General features: G+C 43.1%; 1 protein-coding gene across 1 annotated transcript in view; it reads right to left on the minus strand.

The window, feature by feature from the left end:
- Positions 1 to 1,865: 1,865 nt before the first annotated feature.
- The window catches only part of pcdh11 (protocadherin 11), a 591,758-nt gene continuing 579,851 nt past the window's right edge, over positions 1,866 to 13,772 (minus strand). Inside the window, exon 6 of the mRNA XM_061900330.1 lies at positions 1,866 to 8,962. Within this exon, the coding sequence (XP_061756314.1) occupies positions 8,505 to 8,962 (458 nt within the window). The 3' untranslated portion in view covers positions 1,866 to 8,504. The remainder of the gene's footprint in view (positions 8,963 to 13,772) is intronic.

Raw genomic sequence — 13,772 nt, forward strand, 5'->3', positions numbered from 1 at the left:
CGGCGTCTTCAGTAATGCGGACACTGTATTGATCCGTCGTGATAAAGAAGGAGCTGAGCCAGAAAGCAAAGGTCTCAATTTACAGGTCGATCCACGTTCCCATCCTCACCTATGGCCATGAGCTTTGGATTATGACCAAAAGGACAAGATCACGGGTACAAGCGGCCGAAAAGAGTTTCCTCTGCTCGGTGGCGGGGCTCTCCCTTAGAGATAGGGTGAGAAGCTCTGCCATCTGGGAGAACCTCAAGGTAAAGATGCTGGTCCTCCACATCAAGAGGAGACTGCCTCCTTACCCGTCCGACCGGTAGAAGGCCACGGGGAAGACCAACGACACACATTGGGAAGATTATGTTTTCCGGCTGGCCTGGGAACGCATCGGGTTCCCCCAGGAGGAGCAGGACGAAGCGGCTGGGGAGAGAGAAGTCTGGGCATCCCTGCTGAGGCTGCTACCCCCGCGACCTGACCTGGGATCAGTAGAAGAAGATGGATGGATGGACGGAATTACAGTAGGAAAGGTATTCATACGGCCCCATTCATCACGGTTTACCTGACACATGAAACGTGACACATTTGCGGGTGCACTATCCTCTTCAACTGCCAGATGGCAGTAGAGTGTTAAATGTCGTAAAATGTGTTTTGTGGCAATTCCAACTTTGACCACACGTCGGTTCCATCATTTTCAGCAGAGTGTATTGTAAAATTATTATTGCAATTATTACTTATTTACTCCTGGCACTTATTACACTTTCTTAGATGAGCTCAGGCACAGCGACGCATTTCTGGGTGTTGTTGATAAATGGCTTCCGCTTTGCATAGTAGAGGTTTAACTTGTACCCCTGGCTTCTCGCTATACCTCCTTATTATTTATTACTCATTTCCCGGTCAAGGAACACAATGTCACGTTAGGTGGTCCTTTTGCCTCGGACTCGGATAAATCCTCTTGGCAAGGATAAGATCCCCGACCCCAGAGGATCTAAGAGACTGTGCCTGCCTTGCAAAATCCTTCCCTTGAATTGCACGTCTTGTCCTTGTCCCAATTTGACAGCTGGTACAAGGTAAGGAACGGCACGAATAGTACACCTGGTGATGTAGACACCTGGCAGTAGATCATACTGCAAAGAGTCAACATTTATAGTTTTGTTCTCTTTAATGTTAATAAGCATGCATTAATATGCAGAGGTGTACTTATTACAATTTTATAGACAAATTACACAAGTTATAGTCACTCAGGAAAACCACGCTTTCTAGCGTTTTGGAAGAGGATTGCAAGTCCCAGCGGAAGAGCTACGAACGACTCGGCGAGCTACGTAATGCAGGAGCGTGTTTCGGGTGTGAGAAATTTCAAGTCAGTCTGACTTATCGGGTCCAACTTTATTTACTATATATGACGATGAATCTGCAGGACATCTAAGGGCGAGTAGTTTAACTGTATTTCAGTTTATCATGTAATGATGCAATAAAATCCCCTGAAGAGCAGGGAAACCTGCGAAACAGGCTTGTCGGGATGAAATAGAATCTGTGTTTTCGCCTATATTCATATTTAAACTAGCAACATTTTGAGTCCTGTAAAGAAATTAAATAGTTATAATTATCAGTAGAATACTTGTTATAAATTGAAAAATAACTTGGAATTGCAAAGTAAGAAGGAAGGGAATTTCTATGGTTTACCTGACACATGAAACGTGCCAAACTCGGAGGTGCAGTATCCACTTAAGCCGTCAGACGTCATTTAAGTGTTGAACATCTGAAAATGTGATTTGTTACAATTCTACTTTTGACCACAGCGTCAGTTTCGATGTAGAGTGGCACTTTCCATCATTTTCAGCAGGCGTCTTGCCAAATAATTAGCACCCCCCCCTCCCCCTTCCTCTGACACGACATCCACCCAGGGATGGGCCCGGATGAATCCTTTCCCGTCTGTAACATCAATTAATCAGGTGCATTCAAAGACTTCTGGTAATTTGAAGCAAGTTATAGCGACACAGTTCGACCAGCAGCATATTAATAAGCTATTTTTTAAAATCTTGCCACCTTGTCATTGCTTCTGCTTTAAAGTTACAGTGGGTGTGAGAAGTTTCAAGTCAGTCTGACTAATTGGGTCCCACTTTATTTACTATAGATGACAATGCATCTGTATGACATCTAAGGAGAGTAGTTTTACTGTATTTCGGTTTATCATGTAATAATACAATAAAATCCCCTGAAGAGCAGGGAAACGGTGTTTTTTCCTAACTTAACGGATATCCCGCTCTACCCCGGTATTGAGGACTTTCCACCGGATAAAACGCAGTAACCTCGGCTATAGTGACTAAACATTGACAAAGTTTTTTGAACTAGCAACATTTTGAGCGCTGTAATATATGAAATAGTTGTATTTCCTAGTAGAAAACTTGTTGTACAATTAAAAATAACGTGGAATTGCACAGTAGGAAGGGAATTGATACCCACTTAAGCCGACAGACGGCATTAGAGTGTTGAATATCTGAAAATGTGTTTTGTAGACCTCAAGCAAGTAATCGCGACACAGTTCGAGCAGCAGCATATTAATCAGCTATTTTATTAAATCTTACCACCTTATCATTGCTTCTGCCTTAAAGTTACAGTGGGGTGTGAACAATTTCAAGTCAGTCTGACTAATTGGGTCTCACATTATTGAAGATAAAATCCCATAAAGAGCAGAGAAACCTGCAAAACAGGCTTGTAGGGATAAAATAAACTCTGTGTTATTTCCGAACCTAACTGATATCCCATTTGAGCACTTTCTAACGAATAAAACGCAATAACTTCGGCTTTAGTGACTAAACATTGACAAATATTTTTAAAATAGCAACATTTTGAGCCCTGTAATAAATGAAATAGTTGTATTTCCCAGCAGAATACTTGTTATAAAATTAAAAATAACGTGGATCTGTACAGTAGGAAGGGAATTTATAACCACTTAAGCTGTCAGACGGCATTAGACTGTTGAATATCAGAAAATGTGTTTTGTGACAATTCTAACTTTGACCACAGCATCAGTTGCGATGTAGAGTGGCGCTTTCCATTATTTTCAGCAGACTTCTTGCAAAATAATTAACCCCGCCTCCCTCTTCCTCTGCCATGACATCCACCCAGTGACGGGGCCGTGGAATCTCCTCCCGCCTGTAGAGTAACATCAATTAATCAGGTGCATTCAAAGACCTCTGATAAATAGCAGCAAGTTATCGAGACACAGTTTGAGCAGCAGCATATTAACCAGCTATCTTTAAAGTCTCACTACCTTTGTAATTGCTGGTGCAAAGCGAGTTCCCGGCTGGGCCAGAAAACCATTCTACGGACTTCCTTTACCACAATAAGCGTTGCTACCGGCATCACACATCAAAGTAATTAGACGGAGAATTTCTTAATTGGCTCCAATCCGAGCAGCAGAAACAAAAGCCGAGAAAAAATAGGAGGCTCGACTTTTCCCGAGCGCATCCGTCTGCACCTTTTCCAGGCGAGATAACGAGACGACTTTTAGCGGCGCGCACTTTCTCAACGGAGCTGGCATTGACGGAGCGTCCGTCCGCACGGTAAACATCCCGGGTACGCGTTCGTCTGATTATTTGTCGTTTTTTTTCAGTTTTAGCGTCCCTCGGTGGAATGCATGCAGATTACCGGCGCTGTCTACCATTGGCCTAGTTACGCTTTTCAAATTTTTTTTTTCAAAAATCCCCCCACCCTCGACCGAAATAGACTTCTGAAACACGTTCAGCCAAGACAAAAGCGGCATCTCCCGCCACCAAAGGAGTTTGTGCAGAGAGCAACACTTCACTGGATCGCGAATACCAACAACACCCAGGGCTCGTAATTAGCATTTAGCCCGAATTAACACTCAAACGTAGCGCATTTGCATTTGTTTCTGCATGAGTCTTTTAGGACAGCCACGCTCTGAGCCCGGCACACACCAAGTACCGTGGCCTGGTTCTAACATGGAACACACCGCCGTACTTCAAACAAACATCACTTTTCTCCTTTTGTGTAATGGAACCACTTTGGTATTGACCCCGTTTTCACCGACCAAACTGTGTGGCAAGGAATAAGCCATGAATCTGGAGGAGTTGAGTCCAGAATGGAGCTGATCCATCGCTCAAACCTCTTACAGTCAAGACCACACCAATAAATGACTCATAAAAATACATTATTTCAATAAATGAAAACAAGTCAAGGCTGTATTAAAGATATTTTAAAAAGACCTATGGACTAAGGGCTTTTAATCTACATTTAAAACACGTCCCTATGGTCTAAATCAGTGTTTCTTTACCATTGTTGGGACACCAGCAAGAAGGTCCGTAGGGGCCACAGCGGTACTCAGTTGTAATACACTTTTCCACCACTTGTGGCAGTAATGACAATCTCAAACAAACAGAAGAAGTCTGAAAATAGTCAAATATAAGTGCAAAAATTAGGACTAAATTGGAAAAGCTGTATTTTCAGTTTCACTTTGAATGTATCGACCGTTTATATAAAAACTTATATTATTATTATTTAAATGAGAATGTATTCGTTGCAGCACTTAATTGTATGTACATATATTTTTCATCAGTTTTCACAAGTCCCTTATTTTGCAGAGAATTTTGATTAGTATTTGTTTTTGTAACTAGCCTGATCAGACCACAAGACATTGAAACAACGTTGAAAATGTGTTAAAATATGTCCTGACGTTGGGCAAGTCAAACATAATGATGAAAAAACATGTTTTTTGACGATTTTTAATCAATGTTGGGTTCTGACGTTGATTTGACCATTGAATTTTGGTCATTTCTCAACCATAATACGACAACAAAAATACAACGTTGAAACAACATGCTTTTTGACAACATTTTAATCAATGTCAGGTTTGTGTTGCAGAATATTGGTTGGAAAGTGACTGAAATTCAATGGTCAAATCAACGTCAGAACTCAACATTGATTAAACGTCGTCAAAAACCATGTTGTTTCAACGTTTTTGTAGAATATTGTTTTGGAAATTTCAACGGTCAAAATAAACGTCACAACCTGGTATTGAAACAACATGCTTTTTGACGACGTTTGATCAACGTTGGGTTCTGACACTGATTTGACCATTGAATGTTGGTCATTTCTCAACCAATATTCGACAACAAAAATACAACGTTGAGACAACAATGCTTTTTGACGACGTTTATTCAATGTCAGGTTCGTGTTGCAGAATATTGGTTGGAAAATGACCAAAATTCAAAGGTCAAATCAACGTTAGAACCCAACATTGATTAAATGTCGTCAAAAAGCATGTTGTTTCAACGTTAGGTTTGTGTTGTAGAATATTGTCTTGGAAATTTCAACGGTAAAAACAAACGTCACAACCTAATGTTGAAACAACATGCTTTTTGACGACGTTTAATCAACGTTGGGTTCTGACACTATTTTGACCATTGAATTTTGGTCTTTTCTCAACCAATATTCGACAACAAAAATACGACGTTGAAACAACAATGCTTTTTGACGACGTTTATTCAATGTCAGGTTCGTGTTGCAGAAAATTGGTTGGAAAGTGACCAAAATTCAATGGTCAAATCACCGTCAAAACCCAACATTGATTAAATGTCGTCAAAAAGCATGTTGTTTCAACGTTAGGTTTGTGTTGTAGAATATTGTCTTGGAAATTTCAACGGTAAAAACAAACGTCACAACCTAATGTTGAAACAACATGCTTTTTGATGACGTTTAATCAACGTTGGGTTCTGACACTATTTTGACCATTGAATTTTGGTCTTTTCTCAACTAATATTCAACAACAAAAATACGACGTTGAAACAACAATGCTTTTTGACGACGTTTATTCAATGTCAGGTTCGTGTTGCAGAAAATTGGTTGGAAAGTGACCAAAATTCAATGGTCAAATCAACGTCAGAACTCAACATTGATTAAACGTCGTCAAAAACCATGTTGTTTCAACGTTTTTGTAGTATATTGTTTTGGAAATGTCAACGGTCAAATCAACGTCACAACCTAATCTTGAAACAACATGCTTTTTGACAACGTTTATTCAAGGTCAGGTTTGGGTTGTTTTATATTGGTAGGAAAATTACCAAAATTCAATGGTCAAATCAACGTCAGGACCCAACATTGACTAAACGTCATCAAAAAGCATGTTGTTTCAACGTTTTTGTAGAATATTGTTTTGGAAATTTCAGCGGTCAAATCAACGCCAACAATCTAACGTTGAAACAACACGCTTTTTGACGACGTTTAATCAATGTTGGTTTCTGACCCTGATTTGACTATTGAATATTGGTCATTTCTCAACCAATATTCGACAACAAAAATACAACGTTGAAACAACAATGCTTTTTGACGACGTTTATTCAATGTCAGATTTGTGTTGCAGAATATTGGTTTGAAAATGACCAAAATTCAATGGCCAAATCATTGTCAGAAGCCAACATTGATTAAAAGTCGTCAAAAAGCATGTTGTTTCAACGTTAGGTTTGTGTTGTAGAATATTGTCTTGGAAATTTCAACGGTCAAATTAACGTCACAACCTAATGTTGAAACAACATGTTTTTGACGACGTTTAATCAATGCTGGGTTCTTACGTTGATTTGACCATTAAAATATAGTAATTCCCCAACCAATATTCTACAACACGAATACAACGTGGAAACAACAAGCTTTTTGACAACGTTTAATCAATGTCAGGTTTGTGTTGTAGAATATTGGTTTGTAAGTTTCAACGGTCAGAACAAACGTCACAACCTAACGTTGAAAAAGCATGCTTTTTGACAACGGTTAATCAAATTTGGGTTCTGACGTTGATTTGACCATTGAATTTTTGTTATTTCCCAACCAAATGACCAAAATTCAATAGTCAAATCAACGTCAGAACTCAACATTGATTAAACGTCATCAAAAACCATGTTGTTTCAACGTTTTTTTAGAATATTGTTTTGGAAATCTCAACGGTCAAATCAGCGCCCAACCTAACATTGAAACATCTTGCTTTTTGACGATGCTTAATCAACGTTGGGTTCTGATGTTAATTTGACCATAACATTTGGGTCATTTCCCAACCAATATTCTACAACACAAATAAAACGTGCTTTTTGACTACGTTTATCCAATGTCAGGTTGGGACGTTTATTTGACCGTTGATGTTTTTTCATTTTCCAACCAACAACGCAAATCCAACATTGTCTCAGTTTACAAATACAACTATTTTGCAACTTTGTTTCGAAGTTTTGCACGCATGATCAACTCTGTATCAATGTCCTGTGCCTGCTACAAAGCCTCGAACAATAATTTTCATATCATTTGACAAGTTTTATCCAGTTAAGCTGTGAGTAGGTTATACATAATTATTGAGTACTGTTAAATTCGAGACTAAGATTACCATCCATCCCATCTATTTTCTACTGCTTATTCCCTTTTTGGGGTCACAGGGGGAGCTGGCGCCTATCTCAGCTACAATCGGGCGGAAGGCGGGGTCCACCCTGGACAAGTCGCAACCTCCCAATTCAGTGTTAATATTCGGGAGAAACTTTAATAACTTGCGGTTTACATATGTATTGGATATGCTTTGGTTAAAAATTTTCCTCCGTAGTCAATTTTATAACCGATTTTTTTGAGTCTGTCTGCAAGATGTTCCCAGATTGCCAATGAAACCACGCCCCTCCTTCTCCAAAAGTACCACAATTCATCTTTAGAACGTGTACCTTCCTCAAATGTATATCTTGAAGTTGTCCTTTTTCCCCAGACTGGATCGGAAATAACGTTTTGAAACATAAGATCCGATTAAAAACGTCCAATGTTGTTGTACGTCCACTGCGCTGTGACATCAGCGCAAGACTGTAAAACACAGCAGGCTATCGCCAAAATGCATGAAACATGATTTTTTTTTTTACACGACTGTCCGATATTCTACGAACTTTTATTTATCAGAAAAGACGAACAATTCATCATCCGTCCCCTTTAAAGTAAGATATTCCCGGAACCTAAAACTCAGCCGAAATCATTGTTATAAAATGCTAAATAACTGACCGTATTGAATCAAACAGAAGACTTGCTGTCTTTTTTTAAGTGTGTGTGAGTGACAGGAAGAAAAGCTCTCCTGGGAGAGAGGACTCCCTGACTCCACCTGAATATAAGACCATTCATTTTTTTCCCAAGTCTGTTTTTGTATTCCGTCTTATATCCAGGTCTATACAGTATTTCTACACTATCACACAGTTTTGTTCTTGACCGGTCCGAAGAATAGGTCCATGATGTCTGCGATTGAGTTCAAATAAGATTGTCTCTGATCCGGGAAACCCAAAACCCAATCGATGCGCCGCTTATTGTGATGATTATTATGTATAGGCTCTTCAGAAAAGTATCATGTTCATGATATAACCAGTTTCTTGACGGGTCAATTAGCAAAGGTGAGCTGGTCCTACATCTTGGAATGGTGCATACTTCCACGCATAGCAGAGACACCGAGAAAAAAGCTGGGTGGAGTCACATGTACAAGATGCCGGGGGCCAAAGTTCTTACAGCTGGTGCTCATGTAGGAAAGAGCTGCTGCCAGTCGCCGTCTGCTTTCCAGGGGACGAGAAGCTCGCCAGGGGGATCACCTTGACGGTGTCGTCCTTCTTGTTACCGCAGTGTCTATCCAAGGTGTTGTAGAACTGCGGCCGGCTCAGCCCTTTGTCCAGCTCGTCCTTTTTCGGCACGGACCTGCCCAGAGTGTGGCGGCCATCCATGACCCCCAGGCTGCCCATGCTAGCCTTTGCCCCGCGAGCGCTGCTCTGCTGGAAGCCAAAGGACGGCAGCGTACCAGAGATGGCGGCGGACGTTGGGGTGGAGGCCGGGCTTCCACCAACCGGACTCTGGAACTGGGCCAGGACGGGCGGCATCCAGCAGCTGTCGGAGTGGCCCAGGATCAGACACTCTTGGGTGCACGTCTCGGAGGCCTCGGCCAAGGCTTTCTGGAGGTTCACCTCGATGGCTGGAGACAGAAAGAACTTTGTTAAGCCAATACTTGGAGGAGTGATTCTCAAACCCTGGTACCGCAAGTCAGAGCCAGAAAGTATGGCCAACTCAATTTCAGAGTTAATCCCCAGCATGGTGCCCTGTAGTAACAAGTTTTTTTTTTTTTTTTACCAATCAGACAGACCATGGCAAATCTCTGATTAGAAAGACTATGGCTATGGCCAATCTCTGAATGGTCTAAAGCCCCTCACTTGACGACGCCACCCTGAAAATGAGTTGGCCATACTCTCTCACAGCTCTGCCACTAGTGGTATGCCAAGGAATCACTTAATTAAATACTCAAACACAGTGTTACTGTTCAAACTTTGTGACATGTTACACAGTGGCCTAAAGTAGGTACAACTGTAACTTTGCCTCATTCCTGTAAGAATCGTGCATGCGACTGAAGCAATGAGGAGTGGGATTCTCCAGGACTAGCTGCAGTGTGCTCAGACACCCACCAGGTGCCATCCGTGAGCATATAATAATGTATCATCTCTTTCTCTTCTCAGGTCGGTCATGCATTCTAGTGAAGTATGAGCCAAAAAACGGTGGTCCCTAATAGGGCTGTGAAGATTTGGGCACCGCACGTTTGGATTGGATTCGATTCTTGGGTGGGACAATCCGATTCTCGATTCAAAACAACTCTCGATTCCAAATCAATACATTTTTAAAAACATTGGATACCAGTTCTAACTACATTCCTCTATAACAATGAGCTCTGATTAATGTATATTTTACAAGGGTCTTATCCAATGGTTCTCTTTTCTAAAGTAAATCTACTGAGCAAATATCTTCATCAACAATATGATTTGCCTAAGTGGCTGGACAGGACAGGTTAAAAAAAAAAAAATACATCAAATTGATTGATTTATTTGTTTAAATGATTAAGAATTGTTACAAATAATCACAATTACTGTATCTTCCAGACCATAGGGAGCACCAAACTATAAGGCGCACTGGCGATGAATGGTTTATTTTTATCGGATTATCATCGGCAATCTCAGCTACAATCGGGCGGAAAGCGGGGTACACCCTGGACAAGTCGCCACCTCAGCGATTGTAGCTGAGATAGGCGCCAGCGCCCCCCGCAACCCCAAAAGGGAATAAGTCGTAGAAATGGATGGATATCATCGGCGATCACGAGAAATGAGTATGATTGTCCTCCTGTTGGTGGGATTTCCAGGGCGTGGAGTCTTTTAAAGTGGGGAGACTAGTGCACAGACAGCCACCACACTGTCCTTGGCAAAGAGAAGGCTACGGTCCAATGGCACGGAGACCAAGACAATTGGGGGCCCAGGTTTGCTGCAGCCTTCTACCGCCTTTGTGACCGTTGTGGAGCTTCTATGCAACCATCATCCGTCCACTCCACCGTTGAGGTCTGTTTTTGAGGTCATCGGATGATAGGGCGCATTAAATGAGTTATTATTGATGGTGGTTCTTTAGTCAAAATGTTGCATGGATTATGTTTTACAGATCATCTTCAAGCTGCTTTCTGACAGTCGCTTCCGGATGCACCGTTTTGTGGACAGTCTTATTTACGTGGCTCACCTTCGACGGCGTCTTTCCCCCGGGTGGTATCCTGACCAGATGCCCGAACCACCTCATCTGGTTCCTCCCAATGTGGAGGAGCAGCGGCTTTACTTTGAGCTCCCCCCGGATGACAGAGCTTCTCACCCTATCTCTAAGGGAGAGCCCCACCACCCGGCGGAGGAAACTCATTTCGGCCGCTTGTACCCGTGATCTTGTCCTTTCTGTCATAACTCAAAGCTCATGACCATAGGTGAGGATGGGAACATAGATCGACCGGTAAATTCACCACAACAGATCGATACAGCGACCGCATTACTGAAGACGCCGCAACGACCCGCCTGTCCATCTCACGATCTACTCTTCCCTCTCTCGTGAACAGGACTCTGGGTACTTGAACTCCTCCACTTGGGGCAAGGTTTCCTCCTCAACCCGGAGATGGCACTCCACCCTATCCCGGGCAAGAACCATGGACTCGGACTGATTCGGTGCTGATTCTCATCCCGGTCACTTCACACTCGGCTACGAGCCGATCCAGAGAGAGCTGAAGATCTTGGCCAGATGGAGCCATCAGGACCACATCATCTGCCAAAAGCAGAGCCCTAATCCTGCAGTCACCAAACCGGATCACCTCAACGCCTTGACTGCGCCTAGAAATTCTGTCCATAAAAGTTATGAACAGAATTGGTGACAAAGGACAGCCTTGACGGAGTCCAACCCTCACTGGAAACGGGTCCGACTCACTGCGGGCGATGCGGACCAAGCTCTGACACTAATCACACAGGGAGCGGACCGCCACAATCTGACAGTCTGACACCCCATACTCTCTGAGCACTCCCCAAAGCATGTTTTCCAATAGGAAACAAATAAAATCCAATCAATCTGTTTTAGACAAGCAAAAGTAAATAAAATATAAGTCTGGTTAACTTCTTGGTAGTCTTGACCACATTCTGAGAGCCCGCCTAACCTTTTCATAGTCTGGCGAACTTTCTGGTAGTCCATATAACTTAATGGTAGCCGGGCTGACCTTCTGTTAGTGCAGCTAACGTTGTGGTAGCCCAGCTAACCGTCTAGTAGCCCGTCTAACTTTCTTATATCGTGACTAACCACCTGGTAACCGGATCCCCTCAAAACCTTGACTGCGCCTAGAAATTTTGTCCATAAAAGTTATGAGCAGAATGGGTGACAAAGGGCAGCCTTGGTGGAGTCCAACCCTCACTGGAAATGTGTCCGACATACTGCCGGCGATGCGGACCAAGCTCTGACACTGATCGTACTACTGCAAAGTTAAAATTTGAATGACAATAAAAAGGAAGTCTAAACCCACTGTACTGTCATGTTTTTAATTGAAATTCAGGCCTACTTTGCTTCTGTATGTCAATGTCGGTGATTGCAGAAGAACTTAGACAGCCAAGCGTCTTCTACGGCAACACAAGTTTGAGGATTAACCGTGACCGATCGCGAATTGGAAAACGAGCAAAGCCGTCCACCCACAAAACGTCAGACAGCCTTTGAACGGAACGGAAGTTAGTGACAAATGTTTCGTTTCATCGTGTAATGAGGAGAACATTAGCGGAGCATTTAATTTCCATTGATATTCCCAGGGCGCCGTCTGTTTACCTACAACGTGCAACACATTCCCTGTAGTTTAATTAGACTTTGAGAAAAAAAAAAGTCACTGTTTGTCTCCCAGATTGGCTTTTTCTGTATTAAATATTTAATGAACATTCACACAAACACAAACAGGTTTATTTTCGTCACTGTCAGCGTGACACTCCTCAAAACGCACTTCACGCCTCGACTAAATCCCGTCTAGGGTTAGGGTTAAGGCTAGAGTTAGAGGTTAGGGTTAAAGGTTAGGGTTAGGGGTTAGAGTTAGGGGGTAGAGGTTATGGTTAGGGGTATTGGTTAGGATTCAGGTTAGGGGTTGGAGGTGAGGGTTGGGCTTGGGGTTGGGATTAGGGTTAGGATTGGGGTTATGGTTAGAACCATAAAAAGAAAATGGGTAGGGTTAGGAAGGAAGTGGGGGTGGGGAGATATATAAGAAAAATAAAAACGGGCAGTAAAAAAAGGAATGTGCTCTGTCCGTCTACAATCCTAATGGCTCCCTCTCATACCTCATTAAGGCCCCCTGGATGTCTGGTGCCCAAGTTTGCGATCCAGATGAGCTCCGCCCTGTGGCGTTGGGCGAGGCTCCATCTGGGGTTCGTCTCGACGACAGTTGCCCGGACGGAAGACCACCCGTGTCGGACAAAATGCCGGACCAGGTGAGTATTGGTGTTTTTGTGTCTAACGATGTTGTACTTATGTTGGGCGAATCTCCTAGCTAAGGTATTGCCCGTCTCGTCCACGTACATATCGCCACATCGTTGACATTGAATAATATATACACAATTTTGAGTGTGTAGTCCGCCACGACACAACGGCTGAAAAACCTTGCGGTTGTGGGGGTTCACAAACCATGGTGAGTGGCGGACAAGGGCGTCCCTCCGAGCGGAGGGCGCGTCTCCCAATGAGCTGACCTTGGCCCTGACCAACATATCATTCAAGTTGGGGTTAGGGGTTAGAGGTTATGGTTAGGGGTATTGGTTAGGGTTCGGGTTAGGGGTTAGAGGTAAGGGTTGGGGTTCGGGTTAGGGCGCCCACGCGAAACTGCAACAAGCGTCCGAGCCCCAACGTCGGGATAAGGGGAAAGGGGAAAATGAACGAGGTGGTGTCCCGGCAAGGCTGTAAGCTCCGAAGCGATCTTATCTCATTATCCCCACGCTGACATCACATGTGGAACGAGTCTGCAGCGAGAGCCTCGGCAATAAAGCCTGTCAAGCCAGATAATTAGCATGTAAAACAGCGCCCGCCCAGGCGACCGCTGTTGTGTCTCCTCGGCCGTGAGAGGTCCTGGTTGGAACATCATGTCACTCCTCCGGGCCTCGCCTCCAAGCTGTCGCACCAGAAATTATTTAGTATATTTGCATAAGTAAGAATGCGATAAATAATGGAATGGGTTGCAGCTCCTCCGGGTTTTTGCTCGATGAACAAACAGTTGCAGACTATGGCCACCTTGTTACTTGGTCACAGGTCTTTAATAGTTCAGTCTGCATCTTGTCCCTGAGGTTGTTTATTAGATGATTCTTTTGCCCATATTTGGTAGTTAAAACAGGGGTCTCAAACTCACTTCACCTGGGGGCCACTGGATGCAGACTCTGGGTGAGGCTGGGCCGCGAAAAAATATTTCCTACAAACCCCGTTTCCATATGGGT

Source organism: Nerophis ophidion, linkage group LG05 (assembly GCF_033978795.1).
Source record: "Nerophis ophidion isolate RoL-2023_Sa linkage group LG05, RoL_Noph_v1.0, whole genome shotgun sequence".
In the NCBI taxonomy this organism is placed as follows: Eukaryota; Metazoa; Chordata; class Actinopteri; order Syngnathiformes; family Syngnathidae; genus Nerophis; species Nerophis ophidion.